Genomic DNA, 19,907 nt, shown 5'->3' with positions numbered 1-19,907 from the left:
CCGCCGTTGTGGGGCCATTGCTTTGCCAACATGCATACGGGGGTGGTGCTCCTTCCCATAGATGTGCCGTGAAAAAATATTAACATATTTTCAAATGCGCCGTGTGCTTCTCTGTGTGCGTGTAATGTGGGGCTTAGGCCTCACCCAGGCAGGGGCAATGACACCTTTGCACCATTGCGAGGCGGCCGTCGAGGCGGTGCACTAGCACAGCAAACTGTGCGTTCCATATCACGCAGAGTATTTGCTACTGTGGGAATCGAACACTTATTTTTTGGTGAAACTACCAGGGCTTATCCACTGGGTGCGGTGCGTTGATTCGGCAAAGGGGACAGAAGGACGTCCTCTATGAGGTGTGCCTGTGGAGGGAGAACTGAACTGCTACCTTGGTGACTATAAAATATTGGCATTTATCTGAAACGAGAGGGCGCATCGCTGTGCATGACGAGACTTTATTCATACGGCCGTGATGCGGCGGGTGGAGGAGGCCAACGGGCATGGGCAATACGAGAGCGATGCCATTGTTGCCTGTTGAGATGATTTGAGCAGTGACGATGATAATGATGGGGCGAACACTCTCAGGTAGAAACGCTCTTCTCGCTGTCAAGGTACTAAAGTTGCATGGTAATGTGCCGCAGGTTGACCGGAGCTCTTTTTGTGAGGTTTTCCGACACGTCGGTGGAGCTGCTCGGCGTTCTCCAAAAGGGTGTTCTGTTCTGCACAGATGTGGCTGCCCGAGGATTGTATCCGCCACGGGCGGACTGAAGTGTGCACGACGATCCTCCGACAGATCCAGCGTGTTGTATTCACCGCACTGGACGGTCAATCCCGCATTGGCAACGTTGGGGACTCTCTGCTGTTCCTCATGCCACACGAGGCAGGATGCATCCCATGCGTGAGGACCCTTTATCGCCAAAGAGAGAGGGTTCAGTGGCTCCTTACGGGAAATGAGGCGGCAGCAGCAGCAAATGGAAGAATGCTAATACGTCTCTTCTCTTTCCACCACCTGACGACGCTGGACTCAAAAGGAGGAACACATGTGAATGCAGAGCACAGCCACTTACATGTGCCATTTTATTCGACCTGTCGTGAAGCGGGATGGAGCCGTCAACGACTCACCTGGCGGAGATGCGAGCTGGAACGATGATCTCGCCCGACTCGCACCGTGTGTGTTCCCATCGTACATGCGGGCGCACGCAGGGCACTCCAGAGAGCCTATAAACCGTTTTTTAAATTTGTGTATGCTCACATTGGTCACGTCACAGACAGTTTCCTTCTTGACAAGAGACCCGGTGATGTTTGGGCACAACTGCAGAGCTTTATTGGGGAGGACGCGAAGACCGCGAGAGAGGCGTCTTCTCTCGACACACAGGAGGCCGGAAGAGGGTGCGAGGGCTTTCGAGGCTGGATGCGACTGCGGTTGGAGGCGCGTCACGATGATTGACCGCGAAGCGTGATTGTGCGGAGGCAGCGCCATGTGACGTGTAGTACTGCTGGGCGGGGAATTGGACGGAGGCTGGCACGGAGTGAAGAGAGAAGTGACACACCCACGAAGCAAGAGGCCAATGTTGCAGTGACGTTGGTGAAGTGTTTTCCATGGGATGAGCTGAGAGGTTTCTCCCATGGCGCTTAGCTGTGCCCGCGCCAGCCCGTGTTTTCTATCTTTTTGGCTCCACAGAGTGTCCAGGCTTTTGGTTCTTGCTTGCTTGGCACTCCTCCATCATGGGAGTCAACGAACCACGACGACCTATCGGGATGCCAAACCCACGGGAATCGTGGGCTTCAGCGTGGTCAATCTGGATCAGTGAGCGGAGACCTGCGGCACCTCATTCTGCGGCGAGTATCTCACGCACTGTCACGGGTATCAGCGCCCGTGTGTGTCTACCCCATGACCGGCATTTGTATGGCGTACGCCCTTTGCAAGGCTGAGGGAAAGGGCGGGAATCTCCACTGGCACGTGTCTGCGGTCATAATGCGTAAATTGTGGACTTGTTTGTGCGGCAAGGCAGCAAGGTCGCCTAGGAGAAGCAGCATAGACTGGGAGTGCACTTTCTAGCGGCGCGTGCTTGGTGACTACCGAGGCGATGCCCCCAAAGGGACGTATGTGGGTGATGCAGATGCACTGGATATGGATATGCGCAATGCCATGCTTCGTGACAGGGAGCGAGGGAGGAGTAGCGTGATTCCTCGTGCCATAGACCTACCAACTTTTGAGGAGTTGGAGTGAGGCCAAGGGGACAAGCGTGTGTGTCTTCACCTTCTTGCGGGAGGGCGCGCAGAGGTTGTTTTTCTTTTGTTACTTTGCTGTCACGGTGCCTGCGGCGACGTTAATGGGGGGTTTGTTCTCCAGAGGCATTCATTGTGCGATTTGTGCGTGTTTGGTGTCCAACGTTTTCAGCACCACCGAATGGGGTGTTGCGCAGGATCGGAACACATGGATGTGCGAGAGCATCGTGTCGCTCGCCCGTAATAACACACACGCGCACAGTTTCAGCGCGTCTGATACGTCACGTTCTTCAGAACGGTCGAAATCACTTGTGGGGCGTCACTTCATTTGCGGCGTCGGGAAAGTGAAGTAAATGGAGAGATATGCCGAGAACGCAATGCCACTCCATGATACCGCAGGCTGGCGGCGACAAGGATCAGAGAGCCTCTACCCAAGATTGAGAAGAGGGCAGCACTCTGATGATTCGGTTTGCTCGTTAGGAAATTCTAATGTAGTGTACACCGTGTGGGCCTTTTTGCTGCGGATATGCAGAGGGGTGATGTGGGGTGGAATTATTGTTGAAGGCAGCACGGACGCCGCCTGACCTTTACGGGAGGGATGCGTGGTGTTATTCCGTGCTTCCTGGCCTGCGTTGTCGCACTCTTGCTGTGAGTGCGGATGGCCACAGTAGTGGAGCTGAATACGGTTCAATGTGTGTTGCTTACGGGGACTGCGCGACACATGTATTTTGTTGGGAGGCCCAAAGGAGGGGCGCATCGCCGTTGCGTGCTTCCCGCGGCAGTCCATTACCCTGCGACTGTGCATGCCGCCGTCCGCTGCGCCACTGCAAGTCTTCGCCTTTGTGAGAAATGGGGAGCGTGACTGCTGTGGCGGTGGTTGAATGTTCCCGAATTGGTGCTTTTGGTGATCCCACTTAGAGCGCCGAGCAGCGAGGGGTCGCACACGCCCAGGAGGTGGGAGTGTGTGCTGCAACCGCACTTGCGATTTGCAGTTGGGATGTGACATGTTTCTTTGGTATTTTTGTTTTTGGTGATATGCGGGGCAGCGGTGTGTTGGCGTGTGCGGGCTGCTCATGGCTGCCGGTGTTGTCTTTCCTGCTGTTCTCCCGCTCAACTCCTTTGCGTGCGACGGACCAAACGTTCTTACGGGCGTGTGGTGGGGTCGCGTTCTTGTTTGGAAAAAAAAGCCTTCCGCAGGCATAATGAGACTGCCGTCCGTGCCACACGAGGCAGTGGGGAGCTTCCTGGGATTTATTGGCGGGGTGGCACCGCACCCATGCGGTGTGGTAGATTTGTATTCCGCAATGCACGGTGGGGGGGATGTGCGGTGACAACTTCCTCCAGTGGAGCGACACGAGCAGCACGGGGAGCGGAACGGAGGAGTGGTGGCTGCGTGCTTCCCAGTGATACGTGAATGGCGAATGCAATATGAAAGGCAGCGTGACGGCACTCTTTTGCCATGCACGCCGCAGATATTTTCCATAAAGCATGCAAATTGCACTCTTTTCTGTTGTGTGTGGGATTACCGTGATGCACCGCTGTTGCGGTGTGTATGATTTGTGCTCCCTGCATGTGGCCGCTTCTGCACCGAATTCTCCTCCCACTTTTGTGTGCTTGTGTCAGGGTTTATGTGCCCACGTCCTCCTGCAGAGTGTGTGCGGTGACGGCGGTGCCACACGGGTGCGGGACCGTGGCGAGCGGTATGCGTGGAGGAGCCCTCTGTGCGCACCACGTTGTTGTTGTTGGCTCTCTCCAACACTGTGCTGGGTGGGTGGCATCCACTCGCCGTCGTTGTGGTGGTCCTCGTGCATGTGGTGTGCATCGAATACTGTGCCGTCACACCGTGTGGGTGAGTCTCTTGTTGTGGCCTCGATTCATGACTGTGCCTATTGTCTTTCTTTTTCTCATTCTCCACGTTGGGTGGTTATTGTTTAGATCTAACTCAATCCAACTAAGAAAGACAAGGAGAAACGATGCCTGGAAGGCCGGAGAGTGTACAAGGTGGCAATGTGGAGATTCGAGCGCCCACTGTGCCGCAAGGGGATTGTCGGAAGAAAACGAGGCCGGAGTCCCATACTGACACCGATCAACACGCTGCGACTCGCGGAAGAGTGGAGGAGGTGCGGCTATTAATGTGGGCTATTGGCCGTCGGGTGGAAGAATGCGCGCTGCGGAAAGGCCACGAGTCTGTGTGCGATGCGAGGTGGCATCATGTCATGGAAGTTCCTGGCGGCGAGGGGACGGGAATGGAGGTGCATGAGGGGGAACCACCGCAGTCATGGACGTACAAGGCGGTTGGCCGAACCCTCGAAAGGGATGACGGTGTGGAGCAATCCGGTGCACCGCGCCTCAGGCTGATGGTGCTCACCTCGGACAAGGCATGGCATTACTTTGGCAGGGAAGCAAGTACCGACTGCTATGTGAACTGTGAGGTGGAGCGAGTGTGGCAGATCGTCAAGCGCGATCTAAGCGAGTGGTTCAGCAGTCGTCCTGAGGACCACTTTACGCCTCATCCGCGTTTGTTGACTGGGACGCCCGGGATCGGGAAGTCGATGGCTGCCGGTTCGTACCTCCTCTACCAGCTGCTGCACTACGATGCGGAGCTGCTCCCTGTGGTTGTGTTCTTTTTTTGTGCAGGTAAGGCATACGTGTTTAACAAGACCACCGAGACGGTGACATTATACGCGGATAAGTCCAGTATCAAAGCTGTGAAGGAACTGTCTCGGCGCGGGATGAAGGGGTACATTATCTACGACGTGGGAGGCAGGTTAGATATTCCGTCTCCTTGTTTGCCTCCCGGAGGCTGGGGCATGCTTGTGGTGGCAACGCCAGAGACAACAAGTTACATACACTGGGCGAGTGAAAAGAGAGCCGTACGAATCATAATGAATTGCCCTGATGAGAGCGATGTGAAGGCAATGTGCGTTTGGATGAAGCGCAATCAACCCGTGCAGCAGCAAGCGGAATACTGGCGAGAGGTGAAGGGTCGCATGGACAAACTGGGACCTATTCTTCGCTACATCTTTGATGAGGGAAGTTATAAAAATTGGATTGCCCGTTGCCACAGCTTTGTGGATGGGACGGCCTCTCGGGGAATCGAGCGTTACTTTGCTTTCGGAACTTCCAAACTGTGGGAGGGTAATAAGGCGCTTGAATATCTTGCGAGGATTGTCCGAGTACGAGGAGAGCGCAATGGCGAGTCGCCTTTCAATGTACCGATAACTGACCACCTCGCAACTGAAACATTGTGCAAGTTGAAAACGTTAATGACGCAGGCTGAGTTTAACTTATTTGTATCGAGGATCAGGGATTATCTCATGCACGCAAATTTTGGGAGGTGTGCCATGTTTGCATTTTTGAATGTGGCCTTCATGTCTGCAATAAGACGTAAACTGAAGGAGCTGAAGCCACCAACACGACGTCAGTCACACCGCTGTGCGCCGGAAGTGTACTCACAGGAGGGCCCCACCCGCCACTATTTTTTGCCGTCGGTGGAACGCATTGACAAGAAGACTTGTATAAACCACCGGCTGCTGTACATACCGGAGGTTGAGAAATTTCCGCTGGTGGACGGCTTTTTCTTCATGAAGTCCAATCCAATGACGCTGGTCGGGCTGCGGATGGCTACGGCGGGTGAGCATCACACCACCGCCAGCACTGTGAGGCAGTTCACTGAGTGCCTGGCGGCATATTTTAATGGCTGGGAGGAATTATCCCGAGACGTATCGTGGGAGATGATTTACGTGCAGCACGCAGACAGCACGCCGATGAACGACAGGCAGAGATGTGATGTCGACAATTCCAATAATTTGACCGAGGAGGGTCGTGAGATTGCGGCGTTCTGGAACGAAAAGGTACGCCAGTACCAAGTGTCAATATCATCCGAAGACGCCCCAAGAAGGCCTAGAATTGAGGAGTAATTAAAGGAATAAATGGGAAAACAAATTGGGGAATTGCGGGGGTAGTTTGAGTTCTGGTAACAAATATTGGGGCTTGTTTCATATGGTTGGATGCCTGTGTGTGCATACGGTGCAGATGCACCAGCATCAGGTGGCAGCATCACACACGGATGCGGAAAATGTCCAACGCGAGCGATCGTAACAGTGAAAGAAGAAGAGACTATGGAGGGAACGGGGTAATTTGGTTTCTGGTAGAAAAACATTGCGGGTTGTTTCATACATGTGGATTTCAGTGTGTGCATACGAGGCATAGTAGGGAAATTGCTCTGTTATGAGAGAATGATTATGGCCAGCGGTGATGAAGTATGAATACGTTGTTTATTTCCTCTTATTTTTTTTTGTTCTAAGGCTCATCATTAAACGAAGCATTTTTAAGGGATGGACGACGACCAAGTTCTTTTGTGGAAACAGTGCACTCCGTGTGACTGCCTGGAGTGGGGCGCCGTATTCAATTGAGGGTGGAATGGCTTCCTTGTGCCTGCGTCATTGTTGCTTCCCCTTGCGATTTCATGCTTGACTGCCTCATCGCGGCGCCAGGGCCAATTGCTCCGTATTGTCGGGGGAATTTAGGAGCCAGCAATGTTTCCCTCACGGGGTTGTTGTTTTTGTTGGCGCAATGCAGACGGCATCTACAAGCGTCTGGACCAGCTGCTTTGTGCTGGGGCACATTTTAAACACCAAGAGGTCCGGGGGCACGCGTTGCCGCAGCACGGGCCATGTAATTGAAAAAACACGGGGGAGGACAACGGAGGCACAACCGTGCGTGCTGCAGCAAGTCCGCACTGATGCTCTTTTACTTTGTCGGCAATGGAAACTGAGAGGGTGCGCCCTGCGCCTGTTGCCATGCACTCTCATAGCCACGTATTGAATGGAGCGTGTTGTTGTTTCTCTGAAGCGGGCTCCGTTTGTCAACGCGACAGGGAACACGGTTGGCGATGGCAGGAGTTCTTTCCCGGAACGGCACTGGAGTGCCGGGTTCCCGGAGTCGGTCGCTCGCCGAGGTGGGGGATGGCGCTCAGGGATTGCCCCGAGCCTGCTTCTCAATGCCGTTGTTGTTGACGGCAAATCGCTGATGGGAGAGCGAGAGTGTGCGCTGTCGTGTGATTTCTCTCAGTGGCACCCGTTGGAGCGATGCATGTGTGTTTGCCTTGCGGATTTGGTGTTTTGGATCCCTATTTCACGCTATTCGGTGCCGCAGAAGTGGACGGAGACGTGATGCAGTCACGAGCTGCACGGGCGTGGTGGAGACGGTTACATGAGCCTGTGGAGGATCCGAGCAAATCAAAGAGTACCATGCGGTTTGGGTCTACAAGGAAGGAAGAGGCACCGGGCGGCTGAGGGGAGTTGCAATGCACGCGGCTGCAGAAGATGACATGCGTTGCTGAGTTCACGTTGACTGCCACTTTGGATGCTTTTTCTCGAGGCTGGGAATCCTTCTAATTTATTTGTAGGTGCTTGATGACACCTGTTGTGGAAGGTGTTTTCTCTCCATACGAGGACGGCGCACGGGAGACAAGGAAAAAGAGCGACGCCTCGCCAAAGGAGCGGCCGCTGGAACGTTGACGAGACTCGGGATTGTTTGCACGGCCAGCTGCATGCCCTCTGCAGGATGTTCCTTGAGGCGTTCATTGGCGCGAGAGTGAGGTGCACGTACGGGCAGGCACCGCAACAACAGTGTCGTTGGTTCTCCATCGCACGAATAAGACGACGCACTTCAGGCGTGGCAGATGACGGCCTTTGCGAACCTCCCTTCTCTGCTTCACATCTTGGCATTTTCTGCGCTTTGAAAACCGCTCCCATTGGCCGTCTTCTGTGACACGAGAGCCGCCTGTATTCGTCTCCATCGCATTGAAGAGTCGTGAGGAGGGCTTGGAAGGTGCGTTGAGGAGCCATGTGGCCTCTGCGAGCATTTCCTCTGTTTTTCTGAGGTGTTGAATTTTGGATTACCGAAACGCACCTTGAGTGCTTGCGTTAGAGGCACAAATAACTGAGGGACAGGCGTGTTCGTGGAGGTGCAGGAGGGCCACGCCATTGGGAGGGAGAAGAGTGAATGGGTAGGTGGGTGGTGTCTGTGGCCCATATGTGGTGCCCGACAGGTGCTTCACTTTGTTTGGTGTTATTATCATTTGCATTCACAAAGAATGGCTTTGGGTGCTACTTTTCTCAACTCTCTTACTGTTTCTGTGTGTTGCGTGTTTGTGAGCATGGCTCTTCTTCCGTGCTGTGCATTTGCCGCGTAATTTGCTGATGGTCTGTGCGAAATATGTGATGATTTGCGGCATTTTGTTGGATTGTGCTTTGATGCTTGCCACGGGGTGACAGCCAGATTGGAGGCGTTGCTTTTTCTTTACTGTTACCACGTGCGGTGTTTATGGGAGGCCTCTCGGGGAAGCGCCAGCCGACATTCTTGTGAAGCCTAGGCATGATGCCACACTGCTTATTGACGTGGAATGAATTGAGGGTTTTGCATATAAGCTCCTGTGCATTCTTGTCGTGGTGCTCCTCATGCACAGCCCATGGCGACGACTGGCTGAGAATCTTCAGAGGGCTTTTTGTTGAGTCGAGGGGCGCATAGCGTTTTTCTCGCTCATTGAGAGCCCGGGCGTCACGGATGATGCATGGGGCAGGCAGAACCTCGTGCATGGCGGAAGGAGGAAACAAAGAGCTGATTGTTTGATTGTTAGCGACGAGTCCTGCCTCACTGCTTGGAGGGGGCTGTCGTTGACTGGGGCAACCTGTTTTGTGTGTCCAGATACTGTTTGCACCGAGTGGCGGGGTGCCGTGTTGGTGTGTGCGGCACCATCGTGCGGGGCGGCAGAGCGTGACGTTTACGGACTGTGTGCCTGTGAGCTGATGAACGTGGCGGGAGGCGTGTCTGAGGAGAATCCGCGAAAGGAGGAGTGACATGCGTTTGGCGGTGCTGCTGTTTGAGGTGCGAGGGAGGAAGAAACACAAGTGCTTTCTGACATTTCGGTGAGTGTGCCACGTCCACCGATGAGTTCCCAGGGAGAGGGACAGGAGTGAGGGAGACGGAGACTGTGCGCATCCGCTGCGGCGTGTGGTGCCACAGGATGCGATTGCCATTGCGAAGGGTGCAACGGTCGTTATGCGTGCAGCAGAGCGTCACCTGCATCTTTGTGTCTGCAGAGCTTGCAGGTGCCGCGAGGAGGTGCAGGCGACCTCTCATCATTGGGCTGCTGAGGCCGTTTCCCTCACTGCTCGGCGGGGGAAGCAACTCTTCCTGCGTCAATGTGCTGGTCTGCATCGGTACTCCCAACGGGTTGTCACGCCGCCGTGTCGTTGCAGTGCAACTCTCGTGCTCCTCACTGCACACACGGTCCCCTGTCATTTGTCTTGTTTGCAGGACCGTGGCCTGCGGTCTCCATTGGGAGGCTGCTCACATTTTCCTCTAATTTTTGTATGCTGCTGAGGGGTGCTGTAGAATATTGACTGCGGGGATGGTCATTTTGTGGTTCGCTGTGAGTGGTGGCGGTTTGTACTGCTGTTGTACTGCCTCTCTGCCGCTGTCGTTGTCCTTTCCACTTGTTGAACACAGAGACACGCTAGGAAATTGGGCGCTAATCGCTACTGTGAAATTCGAAGACTCTGAAAGGACCAACAGCACACACACCGCCCACACACATATTTGTATACTCTCAATTGTTGCTGCATTGAAGGCACCCCGCACACACAACCTTCGCCGCGTGACCGGATCCGGCGGAAGGAGGAGGGAAGGAAGAGAGAGTGAGCCGAAGAGGCCCAACATGTCCCGGCGTGTGTTTTTACTTCCGCGGTGCTGCTCCTCCTTGTCGTGATGATGTTGTGCGACTGTGGAGGTGCACACGCTGTGGAGAGTAAGTCTGGGGTTGAGCAACTGGCGCAGGAGATCGACGTTTTTGTGCCGAATAAGACGCAGGTGGTGTCAAGAGATGGGGATGGTTTATTTGAAGTGAAGAAAGCATTTGTCTCACCCTCTTTTGTCCGTGCTGGTGGGGTGATGGTTGCCATTGCTGAAGGCTTGTTCGAGTATAAAGTCCAGGAACATAACTCATTTTGGATTTGGTCTTCCGACATTGTGGCTGGGCACATCAAGGTTGCGGAGACGTGGCCGTCCATTGTTGCTGAGATCACCAAGAAGGAGTGGAGTGCACGCACCGTGCTTGGCAGTAGGAATGGCAATAATCGTTTGCGCGTTTTGCACCGGCCCACAGCAGTTGCGAGGGACAGTAAGGTGTTTCTGCTTGTGGGAAGCGATACTGTAGGATATGACAGTGGTGATGAGATGTGGGAGAAAGATGGCTGGGATATTCAACTGGTTGAGGGTGTGGCCACGCAGTCGAAGGACGGCGTGCAGAGTACACTGATCAACTGGGCTGAACCCAATTCACTTTCACAACAGATCTCCACACACACTCAAGATCACCTGAGGGAACTTTTGACTGCTGGTGGCTCAGGCATTTTGATGCAGAATGACACGCTTGTGTTTCCCCTGACGGTGGCGAATGGGAAAAATCACCCTTTCTCCATGAGTATTTGCTCGGCGGGCAAAGGCAACAACTGGGTGCTCCCAGAGGGCGTATCTCCTGGGGAATGCATTCGCCCGCGTCACCGAATGGGAGAAGGGAAAGCTTCTCATGATTGTTCATTGTGTGAATGCCCAGAGGGTGTACGAGTCGCGTGACATGGGGACAATGTGGAAGGAGGTTGTCAGAACACTCCCAGGCGTGTGGGTCAGGTCACGATCAGGAGCTTCTTTGGACGAAGGTTTGCATGTGGGGGCTCTCATCAACGCGACCATTGAGGGAAGGAAGGTCATGCTGTACACCCATAAAGCTAGCCATCCCTTGGAAGCGAGTGAACCCAATGCGCTCTACCTGTGGGTCACGGATAACAACCGCACGCTTCACATCGGACCGGTTTCTGAGGACAGTGTTGTGAATAAGACGTTTGACAACACCATGCTGTACTCGGATGGTGCATTGCACCTTTTACAAGCGAAGGGAGTTCATGGAAAAGAAAAGGCCATTTCACTTGCCCGCCTGACTGAGGAGCTGAAGACGATCAAGTCTGAGGACTTGGACACAGTTGGACGCCTCCTTCTCCGCTTCGTCCACACCCACGGCTGGTCTGGTTGGATTCCTGTCCAATACGTCGTCCGGTGGCGACACGTGGATCGACGGTCACCGCTGCGTGAATGCATCCGTGACGAAGGCAGCGAAGGTCAAAAATGGGTTCAAATTCACGGGGCCTGGGTCCATGGCAACATGGCCCGTGAACAGCCGGGAGGATAATAATCAGTAAAGCTTTGTGAACCACAGATTCACTATTGTGGCGACGGTGACCATTCTCCAGGTTGCGAAGGGGAGCACTCCTCTGCTGGGTGCGGGTCTGGGGGACGGTGCCGGCAAGAAGATCATTGGGCTGTCGCACAGCATGAATAAAACGTGGGAGACGGCGTTCGATGGGAAGAAAACGACATCGAACACCACTTGGGAGCCGGGGAAAGAACACCAGGTGGCGCTCATGCTGCAGGACGGCAACAATGGCTCCGTGTACGTGGATGGTGTGATTGTGGGGAGCTCGGAGACGATACCAACACTTGGGGCGCTGGGACATGAAATCACACATTTCTACTTTGGTGGAGGCGAGGGAGACATCAACAGCAGCGATGTGACGGTGACGAACGTCTTTCTGTACGACCGTCCGCTGAGTGTCGATGAACTAAAAATGGTCAAGAAGAGCGACGATAAAAAAGGGAAACGGTGACGGTTCCATGCGTGGGGGCGTGTCGCAGTTGCTGCTGCTGCTGGGGCTAAGCGGCTTTGTAGCCCTTTACTGAGAAATTGCGGTGAGGACTTCCTGCTTCCAGCGGGAACATATGCGTCTGTCCACGCACTCTTTTAAGTAATTGCCGCTTTCTGTGGATGCACCGTTCATTTTATCTGGTTTTAATTTTATTTTACATCCCCTTCGCTGCGCAGACCTTTTTCTCCATGTGGAATCATGCTCTCCTAGCGCCAGCACCGCGTTTTTTCGTGTTTTTTTTTTTTTTGTGGTCCGACGATTACGGGATCTACTCAGTGTTTTTCTCCCTTTTTTAGGTGGTCATCGGCGCTCTCGGCATTGTGTGCCACACGCCGATGACGCCGGCTAATAAAAGAGACGATGGAATGGGGCAAGAAAACACGCCGAGTGTCCCAGTGGAATATAAATAATGTGTGGGCACCGGGGGTTTAAACGACTATAACGAGTGTATCTTATTTATTTATTTATTTTTATCCCCAGGCGAAAAAAACGCACCAGCGTGCAGTTTTTGTTTTTGTTTTTGGGTGAATGCATAATGGAAGACGGATTTAACTTTGTTTTTTTTTACTTTCCAGCATATGTCCCGCGGCTTGCCACGGCGTGGGCAGCCGTGAAGTGTTGCGTTTCACCAGTCATCCTGCTTGTGTTTTCTGGCACTCCGCTGTGGTTGTATTTGCCCCTAAATGCTTTGCTTTTTTTTTTGTGACTGTGGGTAAAAAATTAACGACAATTACACGATATAGGCATTGCAGTGTACCCCAGCGATGAGTTCCGTGCCCTTTCGCGGTGCTGAGGCTTTGGTTGCGTATAATATCTCTGCAGCAGAGCGTTGCCGCGAGCACGACTGAAACCAAGACGACTTCACCCCTCGAGAAGGTTTCACGCCATGCCCGGTGCGTGGAGTTGAAGCGGTCTGCCTGCAGACTGTCGGACAGAACTACACGACCGTTTCGCAGCGGTCACTTCATTGATATCACCCGTGGCGGTGACGTCCACAAGAACCCTGGCACCGAGGAGGATGGCTTCATCACTAGTTGGCAGCTCAACATTGCGGACCTCTCGTCCGTGAAAAAGATTGCATTTGCTGCGCGATTGGAGCAGCGTCCACCTGACATCGTTCTTCTGCAGGAAATAAGTAACCGCGGTGGCTTAGCGACGAAATTATCTGGCCATAATGACTACCTTCAGGCCCGCACTGGGCGCGGTGGTGGTGTTGCCATTCTGGTGCGCCACTCTCTACCGTGCGAGCGCCTGACGCTCCCTGGCACTGACCTCCTGGAGACCATTGCTGTCCGTGTATTTCCACCGGGCCGTCCCGGCATTTGCGTGGCGAACCTCTACAATCCTCCCACAACAATTGGTCAATAATCCGCATTCACTAATATCGTTTGTCGCTTGGACCCGAAGAGATTATCGCGGGTAAACTGAATTTACATCATGAACTATGGTACAGTCATATATAACATCAACGACTGGAGGCGATAATTTCGCCGCTATTTTAATCGATATGGATTTTGGGCTGGAAAATGACCCGACACAGGCAACACGGATCACACATCGTGATGTCTCGTCCCCTGACGTGACTGCGTATCGCGTGCTACGTCTCACCCACTGGACATTCGCCCCTTACATAAGCTCGGACCACCGCTGAATATCTTACTCGGTATGGATGGACGATGGCATTCCACGAATAGCAAACACGCTGCCTCGACGGGAGAAAGCCACCTCCGCCCTGCGTAAGGCGGATTGGCATGCTTTCACCTCGTCGTGTGAAACACTCCTTGCCACTGCGTCCACATGGTTGGGCATCCGCAGAGGCGTCTTACGAGCAGCTGAGCGCCATATCCCGCGTGGCAGCCATGACAGCTCCAAAAAAGACATGGACACACGAAATGAAACAAGCCGAGTCCGCCGCAGAAGCAGCACACGAAGCACACACATTGCCTCACCTGGAGACAGCCTACTTTGAGCCGAATGTACCCGAAAAAAGGGAGGAACGAAATCAAGCCTTACGCCGTTGCTCCGCTGTGCTTCTGGAAGCCCGCGCGAAAAGATGTGGAGCCTCACCCAGCCCGAGCTGGCGATATCTTCACGGCATGGCGGCGCCGCACCCTCATCCTCTGGAATCGGTTGTGCTCCGCACTGATCTTGGCCGCGTATGCGCCCTGCCTCGGCAACAGGCAAATCTGATTGTCCGTCATTTTTTGCGGTTCCACGTGCCACATTACCCTATACTGCTGCTGCTGCTCGCTGCACTCCTTTGGTTCCTGGTGGCTGGGAAATGGATCGGCCTCTCACGCCGTATGAACTTGACGTGACCATCCGCGACTCTTCGCTCGGCTCAGCCCCTGGCCACGACAACATGTTGAATGAATTTCTTCACCGTCTCAGGCCAGTTGCGCGTGGCACACTTAGAACGATGATCCACAACTCCTTCGCAAATGGCAGCCTGCCTGAAGACTTCATGAGCGGAAGTGACGAAGGGGACTCTTCTTCACCGTCTGAGGCGGATATTTCTTGTTTGCCATTGTCTTCCATGTCAAAAAAGAGTGATGGTGAGGACTCACTGGGGTCGTGATTGAAGGTGCTGCACATGACGGCAGAGGCAATTTTTGTGAAACGAAACAACACCAAAAAGCAACAACAATGTTTTCCCTTTGTTTTTTCTTTCTGTCTCTCTCTCTCTCTCCCTACATATATAGTGTGTGTGTCTGCGGCTTAGCTTCCTTTATATGGTTGGCCTTATCATTACTGTTACGGATGTCCCTCACGTGTGATATTATTATATGTATTTATATGCACATATTCTTTTTTATGTTTGTTAATAAATGGAGTAGAAATAAATTGTGGCATAAGTCGATCAGGCTATCAGTATTAGGCGAATGGACTTCTGATAGCTCAATACAGAAGTGCGAAATATGTGAGGTTAAATTTAATTTTGGGTGCAGGCGTCATCATTGTCGGTACTTTGGCGGTATTTTCTGCGTGTCATGCTCGAGCTTTTTCGTTAAATTACAAAAGCTTCATGTAAATAAACGACGACGGGTGTGCCGCAAATGTTTTGAATTTCTTTGAAAGACACCGCAAGCTACAAATCCGTCCTGTGCTAGTGTTCAGAGCCACCATAAAGAGTTGAACAGTGTGAATGCTTGTAATTGCGAGTCCGATCGTTTGACTACTGAATCCGCCCAGGCAACAATTGTTGTCTCTTGGACGCCACGAAGAGAAGAAGATCGAAATACCGCAGGTACATTTCCCGACGAGGAGAATGCTGACGATACTGATTTGGATGATGACGACGACGATGTTTCTGCTGCTGTTGCAGGTGTATATACTCCTCTATGGATGATGGCCAACACACCGGTAGCCTCCCCTTTCTTGCTGCACCGCAAGACAACCTTCGGTATTCAGAGGGCTCTGACGTAATTCATGTTCTTATTTATGTATCAGCCACGAGGTGTCAGGTGATTTTAGTTACGGTGAGTGATGGGGAAACCGTGTTGATGCTCGCTAAGCGTTTGGTGGATGTGCACTTCAGGTTGGACAGTGGATCTTTCAAGTCGATTAGCACGGCTGAGAGAGAGAATTTGCTGCAAAAACTGAGTTTTTCAGGTGAATCCATTGTTATAGAGAATGAGGCTAATGCGAGTGATGTGGCATCTCATTGTAAACACTTGGTTCTTTCGACTCTGTCTGTTTCCGAGCTGCAACATGTGCACGATGATGATCCTATTGAGGGTGTTTTTTTTTCCGTAGCGAACTCTGCAGTGAAAATAAGGACGATATGATATGTTATTTGTTGCCTTTTTATTTTTACTTTCACGTGTTTGTGTTTTTGTAATTTTCGCGTGTGTTATTTGTTGGTGTTCTTTTTTTCTTTTGCCTCCGGCACAATTTGGAGAAAAAAAAATATAAATAAATATAAATAAACGCTCACGAAATCGACAAGAAAAAAATAGCCCTCATTTGGCTGCCGTCTTTTTTTTTGGTGTTAAAAGAATTTCTTTCGTTGAAAAACTGTGAGTTTTCCCTCGTCTGCGTTCTCGCACTCACGGAGAAACAAAAGGAGGAGGAAAAACTTATGAATTCCTGTCCTTCTAATTGAAATGCCAGTCCGCCCTCCCGTGGAATACGTGGATGCTCGGCCTTGCAATCCGCAGCGTTCAAAACATCTCATATTTATTGATTTGCAGCGTTTTTGGTTGTTTTTTTTTTTTAGAAACTTTTTGGAACGAATGTGCGAGTTGTGGGGGCAAATTTTGGTGGTGCTGCGCGGGAAGGTGGCGGCTGCAGTTTCTTTCTGTCGTCCCACCCGCCTCCTTCATTGCGCCTCACGCGGTGCTGGGGAGTCCGGCGGCTAAAAGGGGCACTAAATTAAGGCTGCAGCTTTGCTACTTTACGACGAGTTTGGCTATTGTCGATTTATTTGTCTGATGGCTTTTGTTGCGTGTGCATGAGTGCCGGATAATTTTTCTTTTGAGCGCGTTGATGCAGAGCGATGTGTGATTAAATTGTCTTCTCCCATTTTGTTGTGTTTCCCTCCTCTCACATTTCGGAGGATAAGACGTCAACGACCTCATCTAAGCACATGTTCATTTCCTTTTCTTTTCTTTTACGTTTGAAGAAAATGGACGTTTCCGCTTTTCTGAAGGAGTTTAAGAGGGCGAGGAAGGAATCTGGCGGCAGCGTTCCTTTTGGTGGCGAGGAGAGCGCGGGTGCCGCAGGTATAACAAACGCATTTTCACAAAACGCAACAACAAGTGGACGGATTTTATCTCCGGATGACTCGGGGGAAAGCGAGCAGAGCATCAGCGATCGTGAAGCCGAAGATGCGCCGCCTTCATATCTCTGAGAAGCAAGAGGCAACGGTGTGATGCATTTTGGCGGCGCACGCAGGAGGGAGGTTTGGGCCGTTCACGCGTGTCTTTTACAGAGATAAAAACGTACCGGACGAATCAGTGTCTAAAGACGGACAGCAGCATCCCCAATGCGACAGTTCGGAGGGTAACTCACTCCATTCCTTTACGAGTAGCAGCCAAGAGGGGTGGCGCGTCAACCGTTAATAAACTACGTGATGAGCTCTTGCGGAAAAAGAACTCTCTCAATCAATCATTGGTGGTGAGGGAGCATACAGGCGGTTGTTGTGCGGATGATTCTCGGGAGTGTGCATTGAGCACAGGCGCTGAGGGATTTCTTTTCTGTGCAGATGATCTTGTTGCCCCTGAAAACACGACTATGGATCAGTCTCTTTTTTTGGTTGAGGATCGTGCGGCAAAACTGCAAGCCAAAAATGAGGGTGATGTGGCCACAGCCACACCGAAGTATTCCACGGAAGAGCAGCAGTCTTCTTCTCTTCCTCCTCCTCCCCCTGTTGAGGTGGAAGTGTGCCATGAGAAACCCAGGACTGAAAGAGTGAGTTTGTTCGCTCGAGCAAAGATGTACTCTGGTGCGACTGCCGCTGTTGTGAATAGGGAGTCAGAAGTCTTAAATACGAGAAAGTTTTTGAAATAATTAGATTCTGACGAGGAGAAAACAATAACTACCACCACCACAACAAAAAATGGGTTCTTTTGAGATAAATTGGAGTTCTTTCAGTTTCCATGCATGTGCTCATTAGGGAGGGGCATTGAGCATGATCTTTGGGTGCGGAGGGATTTTGGCATCACCGGAGTCAATTTTTTGTGTTCCATTTATATTTCCACGATGCCGTAGAATGGAGGAGAGGGGTGAAGAAGAGAAAAAAAGAAGAGAGAGAGGTGGTCGCTTGACATGGATCGTTTTATTATTGGATCCCCAATTGGTGAGGGCCGCTTTGGCGTCGTTCGTGCTGCAGTTGTTAAGGAATCTGGAATGCCAGCCGCAATCAAATTCATCACAACTCCACGTCTCGATGAGGGTATTCCGCATCCCACAGCGAGGGGACTGCTTGTTGCAATGCGATTGGTGCATCCTTTTGTTATTCGGACATATGAGGTAGTTCCGTGTGGCTGCTCCTTGGCGTTAGTGATGGAGCGTTGCAAGACTGACTTGGCAGCAGTCCTCTCAGGGAGAACTGCCAGCAATCCTCTGCCCGCGTTAGAGGCAAAGTCTTTATTTAAAATGCTTCTTTTGGCGTTGGCGTACATACACAGCGAAGGTGTTCTTCATCGAGATGTGAAACCTTCAAATTGTTTCTTGACTGCGGAGGGGGAACTACGCCTCGGCGACTTTGGACTAAGTCGTGTATGGGATACGGAGGCATCCATGACTCACGAAGTCGTTTCGAGGTGGTACCGAGCTCCCGAGTTACTTCTGGGCCAGCGACACTACGGACCCGAAATTGATGTGTGGTCATCAGGGTGCGTATTTGCGGAACTTCTACGGGGGTACAGTGGTGCTCTTTTTGCAGGCGATGGAGATATTTGGCAGTTGTCACGAATATTTGATGTATTATTGACACCGACGCCCACATCGTGGCCATCGGCGGTGCTGCTTCCCGATTGGGGAAAGGTGCACTTTGAGCCGAAGCGTCCTCTTCCTCTCCGTGAATATTTCCCCGATGCCTCTGAATGTGCATTGGATTTGTTGCGAAGGTTACTTTGCCTGGATCCTCAAAAGCGTTTGACTGCGGCTGGCGCCTTTCGTCACGCCTACTTTAGTGAATACCCAACGTGAAGGTCCATGAATAAAGGGACGCGGGGGCTATATGTGGTTTGCGGGGATGAAAATTGGAATTGCTCATATAAATGCGTGCTTATTTTCCTTGACAATCCTTTTTGGTTATTGTTGTTGTTGTTTTAATGGGTTATTATTATTATTTTGATTATTGTTTAAATTTATTTTTATTTTTCAATTATATTTTTTATTTGTTCTTGTGGATTTTTAACTGCGAAGCCCAATTTTTTGTCCAAAGTAAAAGAAAACTAACGCGTGCGCGAGAGAGAGAGAAAGAGGGTGACGAGCACATATCTAACATAATAATGTATCGTTGCTTTCATCATTTCTCCACGTTGCCACTGGCGTTTGTACGACGGGCTGCTGCAAACAGTTACGTCAATTGCCATATTGGACCATCAGCGGCAGAATCAATTACTATGCTTTGAATAATTGGCAAAGAAAGTCTGTCGGACCTCATGACTGCTGTGATCCCGGAGAATATTTTGCGAAGTCCTTTAAAAGAGGCTCCGGCGATGGGCGAGCAGGATGCCGTTTCGCTTCTCCATTCACTGGGTTCACGGAATAAGGTATTAAAGAGCATGATTGGGCAAGGATACTATGAGCCAGGGCACACCACCTGTAATACTTCGTAACGTTATCGAGAATCGTGCATGGTACACCCCATACACTCCTTTCCAGGCTGAAATATCTCAAGGCCGTCTAGAGTCCCTGTTGAAATTTCAGTCCATGATTATAGACTTGACGGCTATGGATTTGGCAAATGCATCTCTTCTTGATCAAGCTACTGCATGTGCTGAGGCAATGTACCTTGCCTTTCATCATGGTCGAAAGGAGCGTATGACCTTTTTTTATTATCGAGGGATGTCTTCCCATCTTGCGTAGAGATGGTGAAAACGAGAGCTGAGCCCCTTAAAATAAAGGTCGTTGTTGGTGATCCAAATTTGATTGATTGGAGCGATTCCTCACTCTGTGGAATTTTGGTACAAACTCCAGATGCCATGTGGATGCTTCATGATTTTACGACACTGTTTGAGAAGGCAAAGCAACACGGTGTCGTCAGTTGTTGTGGGACAGATTTGATGGCTTCTGTTCTTCTCAAACCTCCGGGAGAAATGGGAGCCGATGTTGTTTTGGGATCTGCCCAACGTTTTAGTGTCCCACTAGGGTTTGGGGGGCCTCACGCCGCATTTTTTGCTGTCAGTGAGGAATTTAAGCGATTGATTCCGGGTCGCGTCATTGGTATAAAAGTAAAGACTCGACGGG

General features: G+C 51.6%; 2 protein-coding genes and 5 pseudogenes across 2 annotated transcripts, besides 7 other annotated features; all 7 read left to right on the top strand.

The window, feature by feature from the left end:
* Nucleotides 1-3,608: part of a sequence feature (areas not merged during assembly with more than two copies in the genome that could not be assigned to a particular haplotype) that runs on past the window's edge.
* Nucleotides 552-1,574, top strand: Tc00.1047053508479.86 (annotated as a pseudogene).
* On the top strand, nt 1,619-2,053 carry Tc00.1047053508479.83 (annotated as a pseudogene).
* Nucleotides 3,609-4,967: a sequence feature (haploid, Esmeraldo-like haplotype).
* On the top strand, nt 4,197-6,143 carry Tc00.1047053508479.80 (retrotransposon hot spot (RHS) protein, putative; the record flags this gene model as incomplete). Its single annotated transcript, XM_815750.1, has 1 exon — nt 4,197-6,143. The coding sequence occupies one exon, from the start codon at nt 4,197-4,199 to the stop codon at nt 6,141-6,143; it is 1,947 nt and encodes a 648-aa protein (XP_820843.1).
* Nucleotides 4,968-19,907: a sequence feature (areas not merged during assembly with more than two copies in the genome that could not be assigned to a particular haplotype).
* Tc00.1047053508479.50 lies at nt 9,997-11,904 on the top strand (annotated as a pseudogene).
* Nucleotides 12,440-12,461: a sequence feature (AT_rich).
* Nucleotides 12,972-14,466: a mobile genetic element.
* Tc00.1047053508479.20 lies at nt 14,783-15,775 on the top strand (annotated as a pseudogene).
* Nucleotides 15,889-15,917: a sequence feature (AT_rich).
* Tc00.1047053508479.10 (protein kinase, putative) lies at nt 17,757-18,641 on the top strand (the record flags this gene model as incomplete). Its single annotated transcript, XM_815747.1, has 1 exon — nt 17,757-18,641. The coding sequence occupies one exon, from the start codon at nt 17,757-17,759 to the stop codon at nt 18,639-18,641; it is 885 nt and encodes a 294-aa protein (XP_820840.1).
* Nucleotides 18,747-18,842: a sequence feature (A-rich).
* On the top strand, nt 18,947-19,907 carry Tc00.1047053508479.5 (annotated as a pseudogene; the record flags this gene model as incomplete).

Source organism: Trypanosoma cruzi, genomic scaffold (assembly GCF_000209065.1).
Source record: "Trypanosoma cruzi strain CL Brener 1047053516867 genomic scaffold, whole genome shotgun sequence".
NCBI lineage: Eukaryota > Euglenozoa > Kinetoplastea > Trypanosomatida > Trypanosomatidae > Trypanosoma > Trypanosoma cruzi.
This window is presented reverse-complemented; position numbering and strand designations above follow the sequence as displayed.